At 39.3% G+C, this 26,577-nt stretch overlaps 1 protein-coding gene across 2 annotated transcripts; it reads right to left on the bottom strand.

Moving 5' to 3' along the window:
- Positions 1-19,243: 19,243 nt before the first annotated feature.
- Positions 19,244-25,885, bottom strand: pfn2l (profilin 2 like). Of its 2 annotated transcripts, none has more exons than XM_036596092.1 (3): positions 25,544-25,879; positions 22,658-22,850; positions 19,244-20,172 (listed from the first exon to the last, which is right to left on the bottom strand). In XM_036596092.1, the coding sequence occupies exons 1-3, from the start codon at positions 25,670-25,672 to the stop codon at positions 20,075-20,077; spliced, it is 420 nt and encodes a 139-aa protein (XP_036451985.1). In that variant the 5' UTR covers positions 25,673-25,879; the 3' UTR covers positions 19,244-20,074. The 2 variants fall into 2 exon arrangements, with proteins under 2 accessions (XP_036451985.1, XP_036451986.1); XM_036596093.1 differs by lacking the exon at positions 19,244-20,172 and adding an exon at positions 20,198-20,554 and having other exon boundaries at positions 25,544-25,885.
- Positions 25,886-26,577: the final 692 nt, after the last annotated feature.

The following is a 26,577-nucleotide window of genomic DNA, read 5'->3' as shown; positions in this document are numbered from 1 at the left end:
TTTTTGTAACATGGTCCTATATTTAGCCCAGTCACCTTATTTGGGAACTAGTTGTAGCCTGAGTTCTTTTAAAGTGAATATTTGTACTCTGCACTCTGATGAAAAAAAGGAAAAGAAACCCATAAATACTTCTGCTGGTTCCTTGTGGGTTTGTAATTCTATCTAATCTCTGCTGTTTGTTCTGGTGGGTTGATTTTACAGTGTAAAGGACCCTGATGGTTTAACAGGTGACCTGTGACTGATTCTAGATGCATTTGATGGTTTTCTAACACAGGGTTATCTAAGCCAGTGTTTTGCAACCCTAGTCCTGGTAGCACACTGTCCTGCACATTTTAGAGCTTTGACCTGATTTAAAGGAGAACGCCACTGATTTTTGAAAATTCTGCATAGTTCAATCATTAAGATGTAAACAGTTCTGATGTGAAGTGGTTCATTGTAGAGAAATTTACAGATTCGGATGTCTTTACAGTGGTGGTGATAGGAACCAGGGGTCGCCATGACTACAACACAAATATAGACATTTTATTTACTATCCAGAACCACCAGTCAACCTACGTGAGTCTTCTGAGTTTATATGGAATGTTGATAATGGTGAAATAGTGAAAAATCTGAAATCAGTAAATTCACTTTGGGGACTTTTTTTGCCTCATAATACCTTTCATGTATCCCTCCACCATACAAAACGTTTCAGGCCAAAACTTTACCACAAAACTACCATAAAACAGTGTCTCAGACATCAGGAAGTGAATTCATAACCATTTCATGTAATAACTTCATATGAGGGAGATTTTACAGGTGGACGTCTGGCTCCTATCACCACCACTGTAAACAATTCTGACTCGGTAGGTTTATCTAGAATGGAGTGTTTCACACCAAACCACTCTGAATGACTCTGTTTACATCTAAACCATTTAATTAAGTAAACATTTTCTAAAATCAGTGGAGTTACCCTTCAGCACAACCACTTCAACTCAGTAATGGTGTGTTAATGAGCTGATTAGATGGATCCAAATATATGGTATAAAGCAAGCCTAACCTGCTGATATGTTGTTTTTAATGATAGACATTGCACATACCGTGGCACCCAAATGCTGGTATGTTGAAAATCTTTCCAAAAATGAAAAAAAGAAAAAGCACTTTTGTTTTTTCTGCATGCCTTCATGCTTTAAAATAATAAATAGGTCCTTGAAGTGGGATTTGAGAACCCTTAAAGGGGCACTCCACTGATTTTTCAAAAAAAAATATAATAAAATTGTTAAGATGTAAACAGAGTCATTCAGAGTGGTTTGGTGTGAAACGCTCTGTTCTACAGAAACTTACTGAGTCAGAACTGTTCACAGTGGTTGTGACAGGAACCAGATGTCCACCTCTAAAAGCTCCCTCACAGAAAGTTACTACATGATGAAATGGTTATGAATTCACTGCCTGATGTCTTAAACAATCCATTCATGGTGGATGGATACATGTAGGGTGCTGTGAGGCAAAACAGTCCCCAAAGAAATGTATTATTTCAGATTTATCACTGTTTTCCATCATCAACATTCCATATAAACTCAGAAGACTCGTGTAGGTTCACTGGTGGTTCTGGATAGTAAATAAAATGTCTATATTTGTGTTGTAGTCATGGCGACCCCTGGTTCCTATCACCACCACTGTAAAGACATCTGAACCATTTCACACCAAACCACTCTGAATCACTCTGATTACATCTCACACACTGAATTATGCAGGAATTTTGAAAAAATGGTGGAGTTCTCCTTAAACTTTGACTTTACTTTAAGTTAAAAACTTTGAGTTCTGATACTTTGATCCTCAAAATATCTGTGTGAAGTGGGAAAAAAAAGCTGCATGTTGTCTTCTCAAATAAACCAGCTGTTTATTAAATACAAATGCAAATGTTTTCAATTACAAATCATTTTTAGAAAGATTTTTACTGGTTTTCACCAAAAAAAATCACAAAGATTGACCTTTTGACTTCTGCGAAAGTTTTTTTTATGGGTGATCAACTTTTTATTGCATTTTATGTTGCGTTTTACAACAGGGGTGGGGAAGGCAGGATGGTACTGGTGTGAGGATTAGCCGTAGTATCACCTGGTGTCGGATTCAAAAGGCCATCGGTGGGATCGCCCATCCCTACCACAAACTTGCTGCTGACTCGTTTTTCCCGGCTGTGCAAGGCCTGAGGAAACGGGCAGATTCCTCCACACTGACTTCACCGGCATGGAGCCACATCACATTAAGCAATGCTCCTATAATGTGGTTTTTACAGCTATCGAATGGAATGCAGTCCCATTTTATCTGAGTGGCTACTGGATAGAGTCACAAAGGAGGATTCATACATGTGTGGAAACCAGAAACTCATCATCACGTATGACAAAAGCAAATGGCAGGAAGGGCAGGAAGTGAGGAAGTTTCTCATCACGGATGTTTGCCTGGACTTCCGGTGTCGATTCCTCACTGACGCAGGGCAGAAACTGGAGAGAACTCTGCCAGCGTTGTACGGGGGAACGCAGGAGGAGATAACCTGACACAGCAATCAATAATCTGAGTCATTCAGTCACTGAAATAGCCCAGAGAATTAAATGTTCAGGCAAGCAAGGCCACTCAGTGGTCACTTTATTAGGCCTACCCACTTTGTATCTACACTCTGTGTCCGTTTTATCGGCTCCACTTCGCATACAGGAGCACTTTGTGGTTCTACAGTTACAGGCTGTAGTCTTGTTTCTCTGTATAGTTTGTTAGCCCCCCGTTAACCCTGTTCACCAGCAGTCAGGACCCTCAGTGTTAATTCCAAAGCTTTCAATTCACTGTCCAGACTGTTCAGTCCATATATGGACATTTATCCTGCAGTCGAGTGAACTGTAAACTGCATTCGAACAGCCGACAGTCATGGATACAAGTGTTTAAACGTTTTTAAAAAGTGGTTCTTCAAGAATTCTTTAGTAAAGAAAATGGTTCTGTTTAGAAACGAGTTCTATATAGAACGGTTTTCATGCTTAAATGGTTCTTTGCATGGTGAAATGGTTCTTCAGATTGATGGAGAATGTGCTGTATATGGTTCTACAGCAACCAAAAAGAGTTCTGCTATTGTGACGAGGAAGAGCTTGTAACAATAGAAGAACCCTTTTTGGAGCTATAGAAAACCATATACAGCACTCACTGTCCACTCTGTTAGACACTCCTACCTTGCTGGTCCACCTTGTAGACATAAAGTAAGTGATAATAGCACATCTTCTAGTCCTTCATGGTCAGTTTCTGGAGGCAGGATGCTGTTGGCTGGGTGTTTCTACCATATACAGCACATTCTCTATGAATCTGAAGAACCATTTCACCATGCAAATCATTCTTTGAACGTTCATGGTTATAGGTAGAACCAATGTCTTTACTAAAGAACCCTTGAAAAAACATCTTTTTAAGAGTGTATTGTGACAATGTCAAGCTTGTTTAAACAGAATAACCCTTTCTGGTGCTATACAGAACCATATACAACACATTCTTGATCAATCTAAAGAACCATTTCACCTATATAGAATTCATCATTCCAAATAGAACCATTCCCTTTATTAAAGAACCCAAAAACCCCTTCTTTTTTAAGAGTGTATTGTGACAACATCAAGCATGGAACGACAGAAGAACTCTTTTTGGTGCTATACAGAAACATAGAGAACACATTCTTCATGAATCTGAAGAACTATTTTACCAAAGAACCCTTTAAGCATGCAGATGGCTCTATATAGAACTCATTCCAAATAGAACAATTCCCTTTAGTAAGGAACCCTTGAAAACCCATCTTTATATACGTGTATTGTGACAATGTGAAGCATGGAAAAGCAGAAGACCCTTTTTTGTTGCTATACAGAACCATAGAACACGTTCTTGATCAATCTAAAGAACTATTTCACCACGCAAAGTATGCAAATGGTTCTATATAGAACTTACGGCTCCAAACAGAGGCATTCCTTTTACTCAAGAACCCTTGAAGCAGCATCTTTAAGAGTGTATTGTGACAATATCAAGTACCTAACAACAGAATAACTCTTTTTGGTGCTATACAAAAGCATATAGAACACATTCTTCATTAATCTGAAGAACAATTGCACCAAACAAAGAACCATTTAAGCATGCAGATAGTTCTATATAGTACTCATGGTTAAAAACAGAACGATTCCCTTTACGAAAGAACCCTGTAAGAACCATCTTTAAGAGTGTACAGTGACAATGTCAAGCATGGAACAACAGAAGAACCCTTTTTGGTGCTATGCAGAACCATATAGAACACATTTCCTGTGAATGTGAAGAACCATTTCACCAAAGAACCCTTCAAGCATGCAGATGGTTCTATATAGAACTCATGGTTCAAAATACAACTATTCCCTTTATTAAAGAACCCTTGAAGAACCATATTTAAGAGTGTATTGTGACAACAGAGGGACCCATTTTGGTGCTATACAGAACCATATACAACACATTCTTCATTAATTTGAAGAACCATTTTACCATGCAAAGAACGCTTTAAACATGCGGATGGTTCTATATAGGACTCAAGGTTCCAAATAGAACCATTCCCTTTACTAAAGAACCCTGTAAGAACTTAGATCTTTTCACCTTTCACTTCTTTCATTGGTGAAAAATAAAAATAATGCATTTTGATATAATTTGTTTTTTAACATATCAAAGAAAAAGCAGGATACTATTCTCTGGGTGTTCATCTCAACAAGCACCCAAAAGCTGAAGTTAAAAAGAGTGTTTCATCACAATACAGGGCAGCCAATCAGAACAGAGCTCATTTACATACATCAGTCTTAAAGGCACAGTAATAAACAAAGCCTACAGTAGTCTAAGTAACAGAGAGAGGTTGGATGAATTATGACTGTTTTTGGTACATAAAATCACATAAATGTCATAATGGGACCTCAGGTGGAACATCAAACAAGTGAAATGTAACCTGTAGGTGCTTCAAACACTGTGTCCACTTACTGTCCACTCTGTTAGACACTCTCACCTTGCTGGTCCACCTTGTAGATGTAAAGTAAGTGATGATAGCTCATCTTCTAGTCCTTCACGGTCAGTTTCTGGAGGCAGGACGCTGTTGGCTGGGTGTTTCTGGTTCTCAGCCAAGCATTGAGACCACCTAAATAATACCTGCTCTGTGGGGGTCCTGTGGGGGTCCTGATCATTGAGGAACAAGGTGAACAAAGTATGCAGAGAAACAGACGGACTATCTATAACCACAGAACTACACAGGGCTCCTATATGGTAGGCGGAGCTGATAAAAAGGATGTTGGGCCTCGTTCACCAACCATTCTTAAGAAGAAATTTCTTCTTAAAACCCACTTACGCAGTTTTCACGAAGACTCTGACATTCATGACGTTCTATATAAAACATTTTCGAAAAGCGTTCTACATAGCACCCAAAATGTTCTTTAACTGTTACAGTGTCAAGCTTGTAACAATAGAAGAACTCTTTTGGGTGCTATATAGAACCCTTTTTGAAAAGGTTCTATGTAGAACCATCTACAGCACATTCTATATCAATCTGAAGAACGCTTTCATGATGCAAAGAACTATTTAATCAAGCAAAGGGTTTTTAGAGTGTTCATGGTTCTTTATAGAACCATTTTCTTTACTAAAGAACCCTTGAAGAACCATCTTTTGTAAGAGTGTAAGTTATGCTGCTGAATTACGGCAAAAATCGTTTTACAGTGAACTTCCTTGAACTTTAGATACAATTAAACTGAAAAACAAACAAAAAATTAATGTAAAAAAGATAAATAAACAAAATAATATGTAATATATAAATATATACAAGTAAATTAATGATATAAAAATAAATAGGATCAAAATAGAATCAGCTAAGTTGCAGAGCACCTCCACAACCTACTGGAAACTGCTAAATTTAACATATAAAAATAATACATAAACATAAATTAGACCAAAATGAATGAATGAATGAGTTTGGGCTTTTAGGGAGGAGCGAAGCGCATCGCTGTGAAGGAAAGCACACACACACACACACACACGCACACACACACACATCATCTAAACCGCTTATCCTTCTGGATTGTGGTGGGGTACTGGAGCCTATCCCAGCTGTCATTGGGCCGAAGGCAGGATACACCCTGGACAGGTCGCCAGTCCATCGCAGGGCTGAAGAAAAGCAGCGCGCTTGACTTATTCACAAAATGAGAGCATCATTGTGAGTCAGATTGCAGCAAAACAATGGCTTTTTCTTGATTATCTTGTTTTGGAAGCCAAAATCGTAATTGAAAATAAGATTCGATTAATCGCTCAGCCCTGCTGTCTACTTACTCACACACTGTATATAAGACTCGTCGGCTTGGTGCTCTTTATTCTCCATGTTAACAGCTCTGTTTCCAGCTTTACTCCTGGATATAGAGTCGTTCTATGGACGGACACACACACACCTCTTTTGATGCTCTAATTGCACTGGAACTTTGCTGCTAACACTGTGTTTACACTTTGTTTACTCAACTACTGCGTATATCCTACCTCAGGAACTGCTGTGTTTATATATGTTGTCTGACTGCGTAAACTCACAGATCACAGCATGTTAAATATCTCTGCACCTTATTCCACTACCTCATGTTTAGAAATGAGTGCTGTGTCGGTGCTGCACTGTCCTGTCTGTTTACTGTCTAATGTCTGTTTTATTTATTGTATTTATTACTGTTTCTAGTTTAGTGTTGCACCATGTTTGGGTTACAATTTATTTCTATTTTAAAATAAAACAATGTTATTTTAATAATTACACCTTCTTGCGCCTCAATTTAGCAACATTGGTTTTTTAATCAATCATATAGAATTCCAAGCACCAACAGAAGAGCTCGTCCCCACAGTCATGTGTGAAGGGTGAGGCCACATTTTGAGATAAAAAAAAACGTTTTTCTGCTATTTTATGCAATAATCTATACATGACTACGAAATGTATGATTTAAATGACATAAAGAAAACAAATAAATATTATAAAATATATAATGAAAGTTGTTGTCCCCAGGAGTCGTGTCACTGGTGTTACTGCATAACAAAAAATCTCTTATTTTGAAATAAAAGCCACACTGATGACATCACTTGACTTCCTTTTACCTGTTTTCTGAGGATCTATGAAGAAAAGCCCATGGTGAGTCCACTGTGTCTTTCAGTTATCAGAGATTTTCTCATGTAGCTCATGATTTCATATGAAGCTTTTAGCTGAAGTCACTGGTGTGACCGACTTTATTCTTAGATAACTGTAAAAACTTAATCCAAATGGATTAAATTACATATTTTAGTGGATGTTCCATGACTGACAACATGTGGTTTGATGCTCTGTAGCAGATATTTTGTAAAATGCGTTTTTCATTAAAAATGTCTCTGGTCTTACCTTTCTTATGTGTGACACCAATGAGGATCGGTAACACCAGTGACTCCTTGTACGTATCTGTAGAATGACCCTAAAACAAATCAGATTCATCAACACAATGTATGTCTTCTAACTGGATTTATTAGTCAGAAGGCCAAGTACAGTCGTCTTTCTCCCGAGCGGATTTACGCAGCACTAATTGTTTTTCTGTGAGAACCGCTAACCTGATCTCATAACCAGTTTTCCAGTTTGCCTAGAGCAAAGTGGCAGAGCAGAGCAAAACCACAAAAGTAAAAGCAATGCTTCATTTCATAGATGACATTTGTTTTCCTTTTCAGAAGGGTGTGCCACACAGAAGGGCTGATGTCAGCTGAACGCCCTACAGACAGCAGCAACAAACTAGCTCTACGCCAAGACGTCTACATTGACTGTAGTGGGCGATACGGCAAGGATACACACCTTTTAGTAAATAACTGAAGTTAGAACTGATTAAAATCACGATAAACACGTTTTTCCACCACTAAATGCAGTTCCTATAGAGTCGCTACCACATGAACCACTGAAGGACAAGAACTTCGTCACCCATCATTGTCACTTAATCATAAATATATTATATTATAGTAGTATTTAGTGCAGAAAACTGCACTTTATATGTGATTTTTGCTCACCAAATTACAGCCACAACAATAACACTAATTTCCACAAACACCTCAGTGAGACTTCCTGTGTTAGCCTCAAGCTAACAGTGCCGCACATTCGCTTTTCCACACTCAGTTTAACACCACTTATGGCTGATCTACACACATTTAGAGTGTGTTAAGACATTTAAGGAACATTCTTTACTTTATATACTGCAGTTTTACTGAGAATCTCAGTGTTTCTCAGTGTCAGGAACATTTTTTAACAAAGTCACAGAATTAGCCATTAGCAAGCAAAGAGTTAGCAAAAACACTAAATTTGAGGAACATTTTTTACCTTTTATCCTGCAGTTGTACTGAGAACTGACATGTAACAATAGCAGATTCCTTTCGGGTGCTATACAGAACCAGTATTCTTTAAAGAACCAACTACAGGTTTTCCATTTGGCAAATAAAGCAGTGCCTGATGCCTAAAAAAACCTTTATCTGCAGCAAAATAACTACAATACACCTTTATAAAACAATGATGACAGAAATATGATAGGATACACACCTTTAGGTAAATAACTAAAGTTAGAGTTGATTATAATCACAATAAACAGTTTTTCCACCAATGAATGCAGTTCCTATAGAGTCGCTACCACATGAACCACTGAAGGACAAGAAGTGTCACCCATCATTGTCATTTAAGCATAAATATATTATATTATAGTAGTATTTAGTGCAGAAATCTGCACTTTATATGTGATTTTTGCTCACCAAATTAGAGCCACAACAATAGCACTAATTTCCGCAAACACCTCAGTGTGACTTCTTGTGTTAGCATCAAGCTAACAGTGCCGCTCATTCACTTCCCCCACTCAGTTTAACACCACTTATGGCTGATCTACACATATTTAGAGCAGGTTAAGACATTTAAGGAACATTCTTTACTTTATATACTGCAGTTTTACTGAGAATCTCAGTGTTTCTCAGTGTCAGGAACATTTTTTAACAAAGTCACAGAATTAGCCATTAGCAAGCAAAGAGTTAGCAAAAACACTAAATTTGAGGAACATTTTTTACCTTTTATACTGCAGTTTTACTAAGAACTGACATGTAACAATAGCAGATTCCTTTCGGGTGCTATACAGAACCAGTATTCTTTAAAGAACCAACCACAGGTTTTCCATTTGGCAAATAAAGCAGTGCCTGATGCCTAAAAAACCCTTTTTATCTGCAGCAAAATAACTACAATACACCTTTATAAAACAATGATGACAGAAATATGATAGGATACACACCTTTAGGTAAACAACTAAAGTTAGAACTGATTAAAATCACAATAAACAGTTTTTCCACCAGTGAATGCAGTTCCTATAGAGTCGCTACCACATGAACCACTGTAGGACAAGAACTTTGTCACCCATCATTGTCATTTAAGCATAAATATATTATATTATAGTAGTATTTAGTGCAGAAATCTGCACTTTATATGTGATTTTTGCTCACCAAATTACAGCCACAACAATAGCACTAATTTCCGCAAACACCTCAGTGTGACTTCTTGTGTTAGCATCAAGCTAACAGTGCCGCTCATTCACTTCCCCCACTCAGTTTAACACCACTTATGGCTGATCTACACATATTTAGAGCAGGTTAAGACATTTAAGGAACATTCTTTACTTTATATACTGCAGTTTTACTGAGAATCTCAGTGTTTCTCAGTGTCAGGAACATTTTTTTAACAAGGTCACAGAATTAGCCATTTAATCATAAATATATTATGGTATAGTATTATTTAGTGCAGAAATCTTCACATCATTTTCACTATATTAGTCATTTTTGCTCACAAATTACAGCCACAACAATAACACTAATTTCCACAAGCACCTCAGTGCCACTTCCTGGGTTAGCATCAAGCTAACAGTGCCACTCATTCGCTTTCCCTACTCAGTTTAACACCACTTATGGCTGATCTACACATATTTAGAGCAGGTTAAGACATTTAAGGAACATTCTTTACTTTTTATACTGCAGTTTTACTGAGAATCGTTCAGTAAACACTTCAAACACTGAACATTATTGGGGGAGCGGTTTAGCCTGTTAGCTAGCTTTTAGCCTGTTTAGTTTGCTATGTTCTAGTCTATCTAGCTCTACGCCAAGACGTCTACATTGACTGTAGTGGGCGATACAGCAAGGATACACACCTTTTAGTAAATAACTTTAGTTAGAACTGATTAAAATCACAATAAACAGTTTTTCCACCACTAAATGCAGTTCCTATAGAGTCGGTACCACATGAACCACTGAAGGACAAGAACTTTGTCACCCATCATTGTCATTTAAACATAAATGTATGAAAGTACAGTATTATTTAAAGCAGAAATCTTCACCTCACAAGTCATTTTCTCCTATAGAAAGCAGCAACAAACTAGCTCTATGCCAAGACGTCTACATTGACTGTAGTGCTGTCCTATACCTTTTATACTGCAGTTTTAGCTAGCTTTTAGCCTGTTTAGTCTGCCATGTTATCTAGCCTACGCCAAGACGTCTACATTGTTTGTAATGGGTGAGACAGTAAAAAACAGAATATGACGAAACTTCAAGAAATTTTCACGATACACAAGATATAAATTTCCAATTAAACATGACTAATGCTTCCTTTAAAATAAAACTTGCAGTTGGTCCATGTTGTTTACGTACAATGATACACAGGATATGCTCAGAAAAGCTTAGTAGTGAATAACTTTATGATGCTGTGGCATCATTGATCACAATAGCGATATTGTCATACTGCCCAGCATTAACTGTAGTAGTTAAACTAGCATTGACTATATAATTTTTCCTTAATTCACTTTTGTCATACATATATAAGACCAACAAAATGCAACAGCGCACCAGGCAATAAATATAATAAATACAGTGTTAATACTGTCTTGCAGTCCAAGCTGAATAAAATGTTTGAACACATTTTAATGCACAGTTTGATTACATTTAACATATTCAGGAAGAAAAATAAAACATATAATGTGGCATGTGCAAAAGTTATGGCACATTCTGTACTTTGCCCCCCAATGCATTAAACTCAGCAAATGAATAGAAATTGTGCACTAATATCTGCAGAAAGTGCTCTAATTAAGTGTGTTCTCTGTGGAAGATGTGTTGTTCACTTATTTTCACTTAGAAAATCAACATCTAATGTAACAGAGGGTCAAACGTTTGCATATGACTGTATAAAAGAGCAGTTCTAGGCCTCAGGAAAGCAGGTGGTGGATCTAGTCCAGTGCAGCAAAGGCACGAAGTGCAGAACTGTTTTGTTTGCACTGTTTTGTTTTGTAGACGGAGGAACAAACACTGTGGCTCAGAAATCTGAGGCAATATCTGTGGTCATTCTGCAGGACTCTCTCTGTCGTCTTGTGACTCAGGATTAATCTGACCTTATGACTGGGTTGACACTTAGTCATTGTAATAAATAAGGACTGTAATAAATGTTATTTATTTATTTACTTATTAATTTATTTATAAATCATTTTTCGACATTGAATCTAATAAAACATGAATTTAACTTTTCAAAAGTACATTTCTCAATTTTTTAACAAGGTCACAGAATTAGCCATTAGCAAGAAGAGTTAGCAAAATCACTATATTTAATAACTAGCATCCATGCTAATATCATCATAATATCATTGAAAATGAGGAAAAAGGAATGAAAGTTCACATTTTTCCCCCTCACGTGATCTTCAGGAACTTTGGATGATGCAACTTTCTGCTGAACATGTGACTTTACATTCCTGATACTTCAGACGGGTGAATGTGTTCAGGTTACAGTGTTGACTGAATGCTGTGGGACTAAAATCTGTATTTTACATAAGCAATAATGGGTGATTCTCAAGGATGATTTGTTAAATAGATTCACACTTTAATGCAAAAGCTCATTAAACAGTATTTTAATGATAAGACTTCAAAGTAAAGTGCAGTTATAGTGAGCTGAGGCAGACAAAAATAAGCAAAAATGCTGCTTTAACTGCAGCGTATAGACATTTAGAGCTCAATTTCCATTTTCTGAGTTTAACATACTGAGTGTGTTTACATGCACTTAATAATCCGATAACCGCAGATAATCAGGTTTTGTCTGAAATCCGATCAACAAGTTTACATGCACTTGAGTGATCAGTTAATGGGCAAACTCTAGGTCTACATGAGAAAGACAGTAATCAGCCAATAAACTCACAGAGGAAGACGTGGCGTAAACGTAACATAAACTCAAACTTCAAGAATAGAAGAAGAAGGCAATGTGTTTTTCAGGGTTAAGTGTACAGAATATAAGTCAAACTTTAGAAACCTGTAAATACTGATAATATTAATGAGACGCTGCTATCTGATATGGATTGTGGACAATCTGACGACTAAAATGGACCAACGGATCCATATACAAATACTATTAAATACTGTGTAAAAAGAAGGTTCTTAAAGGGTTCTTTAGTAAAGACAATGGCCCATATTTATCAAGCATGTCAAAGTAAGAACGCTGATCTAAGATCAGGTTTCATCCGTTTGTCTTATTCTATTCAGTGTTCTATTAAAGCTATAAGCTGACAGATCAGCGTTCTATATAGAACCATGAACACTCAAAGAACCCTTTGCATGCTGAAAGCGTTCTTCAGATTGATGGAGAATGTGTTGATGGTTCTATATAGCACCAAAAAGGGTTCTGATGTTTTGCATTGTTTCGCTGTCAAGCTTGTAACAATAGCAGAACCCTTTTTGGTGCTATATAAAACAATATACAACATATTCTCCATCAATCTGAAGAACCATTTCACCATGCAAAGAACCTTTTAACCATGCAAAGGGTTCTTTGAGTGCTCATGGTTCTACATAGACCCAGTCTTTACTAAAGAACCCTCTTTTAAGAGTGTATGACAGCGTAACGAATGTGCTCACCTTAAGGCCGTTCTGTTGTTGCATCAGGATCAGGCCACAGTGGACAAGGTCATTAACCCTGATGACACAGCAGCGAATGATGGAATCAAGAGTTTGTTCTGTTTAATCCTAACAATTCACCTCTACACACAGAACCTCAAACGGGGAAATTGGCCGCTGCTGCCAGCATTGGCACCCGATAAAGGCTGTGTGTATCAACAGGGTTAAAGGGTTCAGATGACCACTGGAATCTGGGGGAGCACTGCAAAAAATCAAACATGTTAGTTAACCAATCAGGCATAACTTTATGACCACCTCCTCGTTTCTACACTCATTGTCCATTTTATCAGCTCCACTTACTATATAGGTGCACTTTGTAGTTCTACAGTTACAGACTGTAGTCCATCTGTTTCTCTGATACTTTGTTAGCCCCCTTTTACTCTGTTCTTCAGTGCTCAGGACCCCCATGGACCCTCACAGAGCAGGCACTATTTGGGTGGTGGATCATTCTCAGCACTGCAGTAACACTGATGTGGTGGTGGTGTGTTAGTGTGTGTTGTGCTGGTCTGAGTGGATTGACACAGCAGTGCTAATGGAGTTTTTAAACACAGTGTCCACTCACTGTCCACCTCTAGTCCTTCATAAGTGATCACAGGACACTGCCCACAGGACGCTGTTGGCTGGATGTTTTTGATTGGTGGACTATTCTCAGTCCAGCAGTGACTCTGAGGTGTTTAAAAACTCCAGCAGCACTGCTGTGTTGATCCACTCAGACCAGTCGATCCAGTCAGGGGGTCCTGACCACTGAAGAACAGAGTAAAAGGGGGCTAACAAAGTATGCAGAGAAACAGATGGACTACAGTCTGTAACTGTAGAACTACAAAGTGCACCTATATAGTAAGTGGAGCTGATAAAATGGACAATGAGCGTAGAAACAAGGATATAATATTATGCCTGATCGGTATATAGACTAGGTTTAAGATGGCCTCGCTTGCCAGGACATTTGTTTTTGCAGTGTGTTGGTGTATCATTTATTCATTATTGTGTATTACTTCTGTCAAAAATCATGAACATTAAATGGCAGTGTTTAATGCAGAAACCTTCACTTTACAAATAGCTCATCAAACTACAATCGCATCAATAATGCAGATTTTTTTGCTAGTGCCTCTATGGCAGGGGTGTCCAATCTTACCCGCAAAGGGCCGGTGTGGCTGCAGGTTTTCATCCCAAACGAAAAAGAGCACACCTGATTTCACTCGTTTAATCAAAGAGTCTCAGTCTTTGAACAACGGATCATGTGAGCTCTGCTTTGTTGCAGTGAAAACCTGCAGCCAAACCGGCACTTTGCGGATGAGGTTGGACACCCCTGCTCTATGTTATGCTAGCAGTCAAGCTAATGGTGCCACATTAGTTTTCCCACACTGGGTTTAAGGGCTGGTCGATTCAAAACATGAATGGGGAAAGACGTCCAGTTACGGAGCAAGTCCCACCCTTAGAGAAAGAGAGCCAGTCAGCTTTCGGGTTAGTCAATGATATTGTGGGGTAGGCAGGGAAAGCCTAGCAGCTAAAGCAGCCAGAAAAAACACATTTTGTGTGTTATCTGAACCAGATGCTACAAACTATTGAGTTTTTTGTCAGATTTTATCAGTGTTTATTTTATCAAGATCATTTTAAATGTGTGTTTGAAACAGTAATCTACGCAGCCCCACTGGTGACGTCCTGTAGAAATAAAATAATGCCACAACTTAGCAAGGCGTGATCTCGTTTCTACGCCTTACTAAGTCATGGCCACGCATCGGGATCTCATTCCCACGCATTATTTTTATGTATACGAGATGTCGCCAGCAGGGCCCTCAAGTGTTTTGGTTCGGTTTTGTATGGTTGGAAATAACTGCCCGGTGGCGTTGAAAAGATGGCAGCTGAAAGAGACAGACTTTCCTATACAGACTTTGGTTTTATATAGAGGTGTGTGATATGGCAAAAATAACACAATAATCTTTTTGAAGTTTCACAATAAACGTCACAATATTTATTTTTACAGACATCTGATCAGCTGGAACTGAGAAAAAAGAACCAGTAGAGCTACATTCTAAAAAAAATACAATCAAAAACTGAATGACTATTTTATTCAATATTTGGCACTAAATCCAGGTAAACAAGGCTAATTTTGCTGTCTTTAATGAAACATGCAGTTCTACAAGTACTGACGATATACATATGTTTAGAACAGCATATTGTATTGGGTCATAAATTTATCACAATAACAATATACACCGATCAGGCATAACATTATGACCACCTCCTTGTTTCTACGCTCATTGTCCATTTTATCAGCTCCACTTACTATATAGGTGCACTTTGTAGTTCTACAGTTACAGACTGTAGTCCATCTGTTTCTCTGCAAAATCCAGCAGCACTGCTGTGTCTGATCCACTCGTACCTGCAGAACACACACTAAAACACCACCACCACGTCAGTGTTACTGCAGTGCTGAGAATGATCCACCACCCAAATAGTACCTGCTCTGTGAGGGTCCTGACCACTGAAGAACAGGGTAAAAGGGGGCTAACAAAGTATCAGAGAAACAGATGGACTACAGTCTGTAACTGTAGAACTACAAAGTGCACCTATATAATAAGTGGAGCTGATAAAATGGACAATGAGCGTAGAAAAAAGAAGGTGGTTATAATGTTATGCCTGATCGGTATATACCATCATATTGCCCAGCCCTAGTTTAATACTACTTAAGGCAGATCTGACCAAAAGCATTTGACGCTTGTGAGAAAAATGAGCATTTTCTTAATTTGTATGTTACATGTTCACAGTACACAACTATTAAGGAGCTCACTATCTAAGTTGATCAGCATAGTTCTAGTTGTTAAGAAAGGTTTCTCAACTACTTGAGACCACCGGTGGTTCCAAAACACACTTCGTCATATTCTTCATAACTTTCATATTTCATAAGCTACATTCTAAAGGTGGGGGTCGTATGAGGCTGTAACTGTCTTCTTTCCAGTCAAATAGATGGGTGATGTAATTTTAAACCCTTATAATAAAAGAAGCTGAACTCAGTTTTTTTGTCTACTGAAAGTCGACCCATTTTTCCACAAATCTGGGCTATAAACTATAAACAGATGGCGTCTCTTCAGTGATCTGCTCTGTAAAAATTATTTTTGTAACAAAATAAAGATCGTCTAAAACTTTTTGGCTTTCAGCAGTAAATTGCAAGCATATAGTGATATGTTTGTGATCATAAAACACATTTTCTGTTAATTTGAGGGGAGCTTTCATGCAGTTACTGAATCATTTGCCTTACGATTTGGTCATTTAAATTCAGATGGAAAAACCAAAATATACCCACGAGTGTAAGAGCGTAATTTCACATTTACAGACAGTTTGCATGATGCAGCATTCAAACAAGCACCGCCCTGATAAAGGGGCTCAAGAAAACTGTACTGGTGGGATTCAGCTGAACTTGCTGTGTGCATTTGAGTCTGCAGAGAGGCTGGGATCCAAACATGGTTGATGACAGAACTGAGCTCATCAGGAACACCAGAAATAAACATGCAAACAAAAGCAAAAAATATGAAAATGCATGTCCATATTTTAAACTTGAACCATGTTCTATACTGTTCATTTCCGTTATTCTTTGCACAAAAACCGTGTGAGCAGTTTCACGTTACACTTTCCCTCTTCAAGCCTCACCCAACCAGAGGAGAAAGCAAAAGCTAGTTAAACTGGTTTGACAACAGCAAAGCTGGGAATATTCACACTCAAAACAGTGAAAAGTGACAAAATGAATATAAATAAAAAGAATGATAATTGATATGGGCACCCCTTAGCTTTTAATTGAACTTTGCACTTGTTTTTTTCTGTAAATAAAATTAAACCGTGCTAATATAGATTTCACTGCTGATTAGTTTTCACTGAACCGTCCCCATCTGGCACAAAGAGCAACATTAACACAGTCCCATTATGAGTAAAGGGAACTTTTTAGAAGTTAGTTATCTAGAATCTCCGTTAAACAACCCATCAGTGGTTTTACTTTATAAGCCGAGGCTTAATCCTCTGGAAAACACCAGTTTTCCTCTGGTCCTTACATGGTAACCTCTGAGCAGCCTTTGAATTACTGAGATTTTAACACAAGAGGCCTGTTGGCACAGGTACTCTGTTCACACTGCTGCCATTATGACCCATTTGAGAATTACTCTGCATTAGACGTTCTGATCTAATAGAGCATTTTAGCTCAAGCAGCCCAGAACTAAAGGAAACAAACATGGCTTTTCCCCAGATTCTCCCAAAACTCAGCTTTATTTGAGATTTCAGCTCCCCCCTCTGGCCTGACCACTCTCCACAGGTCTAAAATAAACAACGCAACACTGAACAGGGAGGGGTGGATTACATTGTTTTTCTACAATTTATGCTTAATAAATGGTTAAAAAGTGAACAAAGTCATTGTTCAGAGTGGTTTGGTGTGAAACGCTCCGTTCTAGAGAAACTTACCGAGCCAGAACTGTTCACAGTGGTGGTGATAGGAACCAGACGTCCACCTCTAAAAGCTCCCTCACAGAAAGTTACTACATGAAATGGTTATGAATTCACTGCCTGATGACTGAGACACTGTTTTACAACAGTTTTGAAAGGATTTCGGTCTTGAAATCCTTTCACGGTGGAGGGAGACATGGTATGCAGGGTGTTGTGAGGCAAAATAGTCCCCAAAGAAAACGTATTATTTAAGATTTTCCACTATTTTCCCATCAACATTGCACATAAACTCAGAAGACTCACATAGGTTCACTGGAGGTTTTGGATAGGAAATAAAATGGCTGTGTCTGTCTATATATGGTGGCCCCTGGTTCCTATCACCACCACTGTAAAGACATCTGAACCATTTCACACAAACCACTCAATCTCCAACCAAATTATGCAAAAATTGAGGTAAAAAAAAATACGTTTCGCTCTGCTTAATGGCAAGAAGTGAAGAGCAAAAGCATACCAACATAAAAAGGCCGTCCAGGACACCCCAACCTTTACCATAATAATAATAATAATAATAATAATAATAATAATAATAATAAAACGTTATTTTCCTTGGTAAATGACTCTGGAACACCCTACACAGCACAGTTCAAGCACAAAAAAACAAAAATACATTTATTTCTGGTTGGAATAGATTTATTTGATCTGTCTGTAAACAAGGTGGTTAATTCATGGCATTTTTTTTTCCCCACGCAAATTGAGTTTGTATATCGGCTGGTCAAATATATTCAGGAGTATGAAAGAAGGGAGCGAAATGAACATGATTTCGTTGACATGTTTAACTTTAATCTGTACATATTCCACAAGCCCTGGAGAGTTTGAATTTACGCCAAATATCCCAAAGAAGGTGCCATTCGAGAATTGACTCCTTACAAGGCAGCGGTTTTAAAATCCATCTCACAGTAGCAACAGATCAGATCTACATTATGGCACAGGATACACAGCTTTTTTTTTTTTTCCTTTTTTTTGATTAAGTTTCCACAATACAACTGACTAGTGGTCTTTTTCCAACTAATACCACCATAACCCAGAAAATTTAGTGTATACAGTTTACTTCAGTGTCTTTTCTTGCCTATTTAATGGTAAAGTATTTGTACCGTGCTATGACAGTTGATACATCGCGGTCGAATAAAGCACAAGGTAATGGATTCCAAATGATCTTGTTTGCTGAAAATTTACAGATTAACAAGAATCTGAAAATTAAAATAAAAAAAAGGAAAGTGTTAAGGAAATTTGAGTGACCCAAAGTTAATAAGACTGCCATTTCATCTATTCAAGACATTCATGAGGAAAAAAAAGGTAGTTCACCATTAGATCTTTTGCTTCCCTCCCCCAAGACATTTATGCCATTAATGATAGTGTATAATCACAAGGTTAGTGTAACGTTGTGTATTCGAAAGTGTTGGATTTTAGTGTTCTAACGTCAGCAACAGATGAACCTAGCAGTCATCCTTCATTAAATTGGTAGCAGTTCTGTTAATCCCCCAGGATGCAAGACAAAAACAAAAAAACTAAACAAAATAAAATAAACATTGGTCCTACTGGAGGAAAAAGAAAAAAGGACACAATCAGGTTACATTGGGAGGGCAGTGCTTTAAACAAAAAAGGACAAAAAAAAACTGGAGGTGGCAAACAGTAAGTGGCTGAGCTATAGTAGCGGTGGAATGTCCTTACAAAGTCCAGGATGCAAGTGCTCCAGAGAAGCGTCGTGGTTTTCATTTAGTTTTCTGTTTTTTTTTCTTTTTTTTTAAACCCAGAAATCGTAAATGCTGATCTGCCATCACACTCGAAGTGAAAGAGGATCCAACATTACACCAAGGACTTACAAGACCACATCCAAGTACAACAGCAAAAGCATCTGATGTAGGGCATTAATCAATCAAGAAAAAAAGAGCATAAGGTGGTCAGGTGTCTTTAAGGGGAGAGAGAGTAAATAGGGATTATAAGGATTTAAAATAAAAAAAAAAAGTGTAGTGTAAAAGCCAGTGGTTCAATTTCGACTATTTTGAACAGTTGAAATGTGGAAGGTTGTTTGGGGGGGAGGTTAAAGTTAGTTATAGTTTCCGGGGGGATCGATTATAATGATATTAATGCTAAACGATAGATATGCATGCACTTTTTCCCCCCTTTCCTGGGCATGCTGTGTACACTAGGAAGACAATAACAGCTCAGCAAGGCTCAAAGCACTTGCAGAGGCATCGATCTTGAAAAGACAGACCACTTAGTGCCTCAGGAAAACTGGACAGTGACTTCGTTCGTTGGTAAACGGAGGCTGCGCTCCGAACGTGGGAGGTCCGATTGTTTTATTTTAATGCTCCGGCTTTCGTGAGATGTACAGTACTGGTGTTTCTAATAAGCCTTTGTAAAATCAACGTGCTTGTTTTTCTGTGGCACTACAAGGGACGTGTAAATATGCTGGATAAACACAAAGGGCGGAGGTGGAGTGGAAGAGGTGGTGCGGGGTTTGAAAATAAAACAAATTGGGGATGGGGGGTCAACGATGCATCCACTAACTGTATCTGGAAGTGCTGTCAAGGCGACAAGAAGAAGACAAATAATAAATGGGGGGAAAAGGGTGGTGGGATGTGTTACAGTGAGAGCTGCTGTGTGGATGGATGGGTTAAGGGCTGCTTCAGTATCCAACTTTCCTCAGGTACTCAGCCATGCTAAATGCTTTCTTGTTGAGCTGTCCTCCGTGGATACCTTCCTTTCCCATGACTAAAACCAATGCTGGAGTACATAAAAAGGGGAGGGGGGGGGGAGGAAGAGGAGGAGGGGGGAGGAAAAAAAGAAAAAAAAGAAAAAGAAAGAGAAGACGACAAATGAACGAAATTGAAAAGAAAGAAAGTCTATCCCCCCCGTAACACGGGGAACATTATAGGATCTTACCACCATTCTTCTCTCGATTGCTATTAAATTTTTCCAAGACATTTAACTGCTTGAAGGAGAAAGCTTAACAGCAAACCTCTCTTCTTTCTGTCCCTCAAATTGAAACTAAACAAGCTTTAATTACATTAGAACCCTGAATCCCTCAAGTACTTTGCCATTGAGTATGCCTTCTTATTCAATCCGCCTCCATGGACCCCTTCTTTGCCCATTACAAGAACCAAGACTGAAAGAGAAAGAAATAGAAAGAGAAAGAAAGAGAGAGAGAGAGAGAGACAGAGAGAGAGAGAGAAAGAGAGAGAGAGAAAGTTGAGAAGTGGTGCAGGTTAGGAAAAAATATTATAAAAGAAAAAACAAAAAAATCATCAAAAAACAGAAGAAAGAGAAATCATTTGCAGCTGCAAGTCAAGTGTTTGCATGCCCATGCCTTCGATTAGCAACAAAGCAACCCAGAAATAAGAAAGTCAAGTCAATCAAATCTGGATAAGATAAGATTTGGAACCTGATTGAGCATCAGACACATTTAAAGAGCACAGGCAAGAGGATGTGTGAAGGGGAATGTAACTCTGGGGCAACAGAGGAAAGGGAAAAACCCCCTAGCAAAGCCAGAGAGAGAGGACCGAGAGTCACAAGGAAGCAAACAGTCTTTGTTTTTAACTACGGTTGTGAGTTACTTCATTAAACTCCAACTATTAACTTACCTGCAATGAATTAACTGGCCAGACTGGCACTCCCACTTGTGTTTTTCTCTTTCAAGTCTTTTTAGAAGTTCAGAGTTGTACTAAAAATACTAATACAGTATTCTCAAAACTTTGGTTTGTCACGGTTCGGTCCTTTTTTTACTGTGCCCCTTTTATTTAAGTTGATTAAGCGCTGCCATTTGTAATCATAATCAATCTTGTCATGTCATCTGACGCAAGCTGTTGCATATTAATTCATTCAGAAAACGCCTCGCATAAGCCCTGGGATTCCAGAAAGTTCACCTTAAGACATCTATCTGAACTGGGCATTAGGTTAAGAGCGGCTAATCCCATTTATAGCTCGCTTTATGGATGCCTGTGGGCAGTCTATGAGTGGACAACTCAATTGCAGGCACATTAACAGCGTGCGGAGCAGTCTACATCGGCCGAGGACGTCCATTTTTGAATGACAATATCTGGCTGTGTGGACTGAGCTGTCTGGGAAAGAGCTTAACCCATTGATAACCATGTCTATGTTATGTAGGTGCAGGTCTGAAGAAAGGTTTCAGATTGGCCAAGCCATTTAGGTTGGCCAAGCCAAAACACAATGGGCTAATGAGTTCAAAATGTCCAAATTTCTTTGAGAACAAAAGTTTAGACGTTATACATACTACAAATCATATGGGTACTGTCAGATGCTCATTCAAGTTACTACCAGTACACCAAATTTCGTCACTTTAGCCCAGTCAGAACAAGCTCTACCGCATTTTTTCACGTTGCACTAAAGGTAGTGGTTGGACATGAGCTGGTTAATGTCATCTGCAGTGAAGTTCAAAACAACAGGTAATACACAAGTGCAAATGAATTGCTGGGAGGGGTTATGGACGCTGCAATGACAAACCTATTCAAAAAAGCTGAGTAAGGGCAAGTCACCGCGACTGCCTTCAATTATTAACGATTTGTCTTAATTCCTTAATTGCTGAGAAGGTGAAGAGTTTCAAAAACAGTAGCCCATACATGCACAGCAGTGACGGTTATCAAGGTGGTTAAGAAGTAAATAAAAGAAGCAAAGGAGAGGGGGAAAAAGGACAGAACAGCCTTGTACACCCGCTGGTTTTAAAGCATACCTCTGCCGTCAGTAACTACTGACAATCTGAACGAGGACCACAAAGGCAGACTGTATGAGAGTGTGCACACAATGTAGCATGTATGGCAAAATTGTGGGGGGCCTGAATACAAAAAAGATTACCTTTATGGTAAGAATTAACGTATGTAGAGGGACATACTTTGATAGTGACATCGGTCATCCTGTGGCTAGTCTAATCCTGTGCATTCTAATGCATCAGCAGGCATACAATCACATTTACTACATTACAGGCAATATTAACAGTTTATTCTAAGCAATTGGTGTAAACAGATAAACGTACATACATATATACATACATAAAAGCCCCCAAACCCCCTCAAGAGACTGTCTGAAATCAAAGTAATGGTAGATGGGGTCACAAAAGTGACCGCAGGTCAATCTTTGGTAGGAACCGTCTTTGGTAGGGTTTGTTGGCTTTTACGTATCCGTATGAGTAATTACTTTATTTTTTACATATGTAAAGCTTTAGTGCAGTCATTTGCATATAGACAAAAGAGTTTACCTTTGCCAGCTCTGCCTACAGAAACATTGTATGTTGGCTCCCCTCCTTGACTCTTTGTCCTGATGTCCATAGTCCAGTCTCCATCAATCTGCAGGCTGTCTCTGATCACAGAGCATTTCTTTTTCCCTAGGGTCAGCCCGTTGGTGAAGAAGGCCTCACGGTCTTTGCCGATTAGGACATCGATTTCATCAGCCTACAGTCAGGGGACGGCAGGAGGAGACAGCTTAGAGCTTTACGGGTTAAAGCGCACCATGCGACATGGTTAGAAATGTTTATTTTGAACTTTTAATGCTTTTCTACTTTTATAAAATGATCGTTTGTCAACGATATGTTGCAAACAAGACACTTCTAGTCGAACATCGGTGATGAGGCCTGTTAACCAAGTGCGCCAAGCTGCAAGTAGCTCAGCATCACAGTTAGGGATTTTGGCCTATGATTACAATACCTTTGTACTGGTGGAGGCCAAAAAAAGGTATCATGATACTACAAGGCATTTTCATTATTATTCTGATTTATTAAGTTGGGAAAGACTTAAAAGAACCTGTAGTACCAGAATTTATAATAGTAATAAACTTACAACAATTTTTGTTTAATGTTTCAAAAAAATGCACTAAATCCAATTAAACGGGCCTAATTATGCTGTTTGTAATGAAGCATGCAGTTGGTCAGAGTTCTTTAAGTACTGACAATATCCACAATATGCTAAAAAGAGTATTGTGAATTTATCACAATAAGAACTTATTGCCCACCCCTACTTTGCACTACCAATTTTTATTATTCCCTGTGTCCACTTTTATAATGTTCAAATAAAAGAAACTGTTGATCTGATCTTTAAAACAAGCTAAAAGTAGCTCAACACCCCAAAAACAAGTAAAATTTTAGCTTTTTCTACTCTCCTTAACAGCAAATGACTCAATAGAAGGGTTTGCTGAGATTAATCATTGAGCCACACTTTAGTTTGGTACACAATGTGCCAATTATTTAATTACACATTCACAATTTACAACATTTTAAATAATTAATTGTTCCTTAACAGTGCAAAGAAAGTTAGGTAAAGAACTTATCAGGCTTTGGTGAAAACGTTTAACAATTACCATGCTTAGCTACACTCAAAAGATGGTTCTTCAGTACAGGGAGTGGTTCCATTTAGAACCACTTCATGCTTAAACAGTTCTCCGCATGGTGAAACGGTTCTTCAAATTGATGAAGAATGTGTGGTATGCTTCTGTACGAAATCCTTTTGAAGGAGAAGCATTTTTGGCGACGAACTGAACCACATTCTTCAATCTGACAAACCTTTTAAGCATGAAATGGTTCTATACAGAACTGTTCCCCATATTAAAAAAAAAAAAAAACCTTTTTAAAAGTGTACATATAAGGCCTGTTTGTTTCCCGGATCATCCAGCTATAATCCTCTATCTAATACACAAAAGGATCATTAGAAAAACTTGGTTGTTTGTAGGAAGTCTTGATTCCCTTCCCAGGGTGTTACCGCACAGCCATTTCCTCCTTCCACCTTGTGTAAATGAGCATGGCCTTACCCAGAGCCATGCCCAACTCCATATTAGACCAAAAAAAGGGACGCAGTGCGGGTCAAAGATTAAAGTTACGACCAACGACCAACAACCAACTTTTAATCTTATCGAGAAAGGCCAAGTTACGAGTTTCGTTCTTTTGTGGAAAAAGGAGGGGTGGTGGAAAAAAAGAGAAAGAGTGAATAAATGGGAGACAGGACGCCATCTTTGAAAGCCGACGCGGGCTGTGTTCCTGTAAGCGGAGAGAGAGAGGAGGAAAAAAAAAAAAAGAAAAGAAAGGAAAGGAAAGAAAGAAAAAAGAGAGTCTGCCCAGGCACCACGCCTAACCAGCTTATCTCCGGCATGATAAAGCTAAGGAGAGGGAGAAAGAAAGCGTGTCTAGATGATTCCATGATAAAACCTTGGGATAAAAAAAAAACATCCAGACCATGTGCCGGGGTTAAAAACGAAGAAATAAAAGACCCATCACCCTTTTCGAGCATTTACAGTCTATTAATCGAACCTATCGGGCGGATAAGGGAAGAAAAACGGGCTCTTTATTCTTCCTGTGCCGCCTATCCCACGTTTTTTTGCCTCAGATAGCCATCAATGAAAGGCAGCGCTAACGTTAGCCAGCGCTGTTAACGTTAATTCAGCATTTCTCATTGACGAAACTGACCCAAATCGCCGCTGACCTGCCTCGTAACGCTATCTTTGCATCCACGTACACATTTTTGGCGGTGTTTTGATTCCGTTTTCGCCATTTGTTTAAGATAAATAACGTTGTGTCAAGGCCTCGCCGTCACCGCTAGCGCGGCCTACTCGACCAGCTTAGCGTTAGCTTAGCCTAGCCTAGCCCATTCGCTCGAGTGTGGCAAAGCGATAAACGTTTTTAGCTCCCTTTTAGCCCGTTAAGTGTGGAAAAAGTGGCGTTATAAGAGCAGAATTGGTGCTCAAAACTCAAGAAAAGACGCATTCCTTTGTCATGTGATGTGGCTGGCTAACGCTAGCGCGGCTAACGTTAAGGCTAACGTATTTTTTCCGTTCTTCTAACGGGTCGCGAAACGAATAAACACAGAGAAAACGGGAAAAATACGCGTCGACGGACGAACTAAAGTGTAAGTTAAGCATTCAGCTGAAAGGACGAGGCTGAAGTTTGGCTTCACACACGCCGGCGTCTTGTTCCACCTTAAATGGTGCGGCAGTTGCATTCTGGCGCCTGCGGCGTCCGACTGCCACTGCTGCACTATTTAAGGTGGAACGGGCAAATCCGAACACGAAGCCAGCCCGGCGAAGGAGGGAAAAGGTGCGGTGTTCAGACGACGGTGGAATAACGGTGATGTTCGGGTGTTAATCCGTGTAAAATTCGTACCGTTATGCCGCTGAAAGTGCCGCCCTCCGACGATGCCCAGACGTATTTGGCGTCCGTGTAACCGACGATGGCGGAATCCTGGCAGCTGCCGTCGGCCATCAGGTTATCCACGTAGCTCTGCCAAGACATGGTTCTTTTTTTTGTGCGGGGGTTTTTTGGTTGTTTTTGTTCACGACGCGAGGCTCCGAGCGAGGTTTAGAGACTCAGCTGAACCACCAAAGTCGAGTGCCGGACCGAGGTTTTGTCCGTCTGCGGCGGCTTTAGTGTTTTTTTTTCTCTCCTGCTGGGGAAGAGAGTGAAAGAAAGAGAAGGAGGGAGGGAGAGAGAGAGAGAGACACGGGCGGGCTGAGGCGGCGGCTGCGCTTTGGGTGTAGTCCCTGCGCATATCCCTCCGCGCAACTGACTGATTCCACCACACGGATTCGCACAATCCAGTCGTGAACGTTTTCCCAGTTCTGCCTCCTTAAACAGGGCGCTTTGGCCCTTTTCCCACACTCTAACGCTCCACTCCCCTCTTCAGCTCATTCATTCTGCTCGGTAACAGCCCCAAACCTCTTAAAACAATGTGCTTTCAACGTCACTCTAGTGTCCCAGTCCGGCTCCACTGAGTTCCCTCATTCACTGCACATTTTTGCGCTTTCTCCACTCCCAACGCACCTGATCCGCCTCATCTGCTCATTGATGAGCCTTTCCCGAGGATAAAACGGGACGTTAGAGTTGGGAAAACGCTGGATGGAACAGGATTGGGAATACACTGCTGGACGGCGGCGGAAGGGAAGAGCACCACCAAGAAAGTAGTCCCCTTTCTGACTTCTTCAGAAGTCTCCAATTCAGACTACAGAGATTACGGTGGTTCTAATTTTCCGCTTCAGGGCACAAACTGGATTTTTTGGTTTTTGTAATAAATCGTTTAAATCGCAACCGTGACATCAATCATGTCAAACCGTCTCATAAAAAACAGGGTTCTTCAAGACAGTGGTTCTAGAAAGCACCATGAACACCATGAACAAATAATCATTTGTGTGCTCAAATAG

This window comes from Colossoma macropomum, unplaced genomic scaffold (assembly GCF_904425465.1).
Source record: "Colossoma macropomum unplaced genomic scaffold, Colossoma_macropomum, whole genome shotgun sequence".
NCBI lineage: Eukaryota > Metazoa > Chordata > Actinopteri > Characiformes > Serrasalmidae > Colossoma > Colossoma macropomum.
This window is presented reverse-complemented; position numbering and strand designations above follow the sequence as displayed.

What these genes read in the sequence shown, in the direction of transcription:
- pfn2l (XM_036596093.1), bottom strand. Translation starts at nt 25,672, where the DNA reads ATGTCTTGGCAGAGCTACGTGGATAACCTGATGGCCGACGGCAGCTGC. An exon ending in GCACTTTCAGCGGCATAACG is followed by an intron (nt 22,851 to 25,543) that starts GTACGAATTTTA and finishes CCCTGACTGTAG; the next exon opens with GCTGATGAAATCGATGTCCT. An exon ending in TGTAGGCAGAGCTGGCAAAG is followed by an intron (nt 20,555 to 22,657) that starts GTAAACTCTTTT and finishes TTTCTCTTTCAG; the next exon opens with TCTTGGTTCTTGTAATGGGC.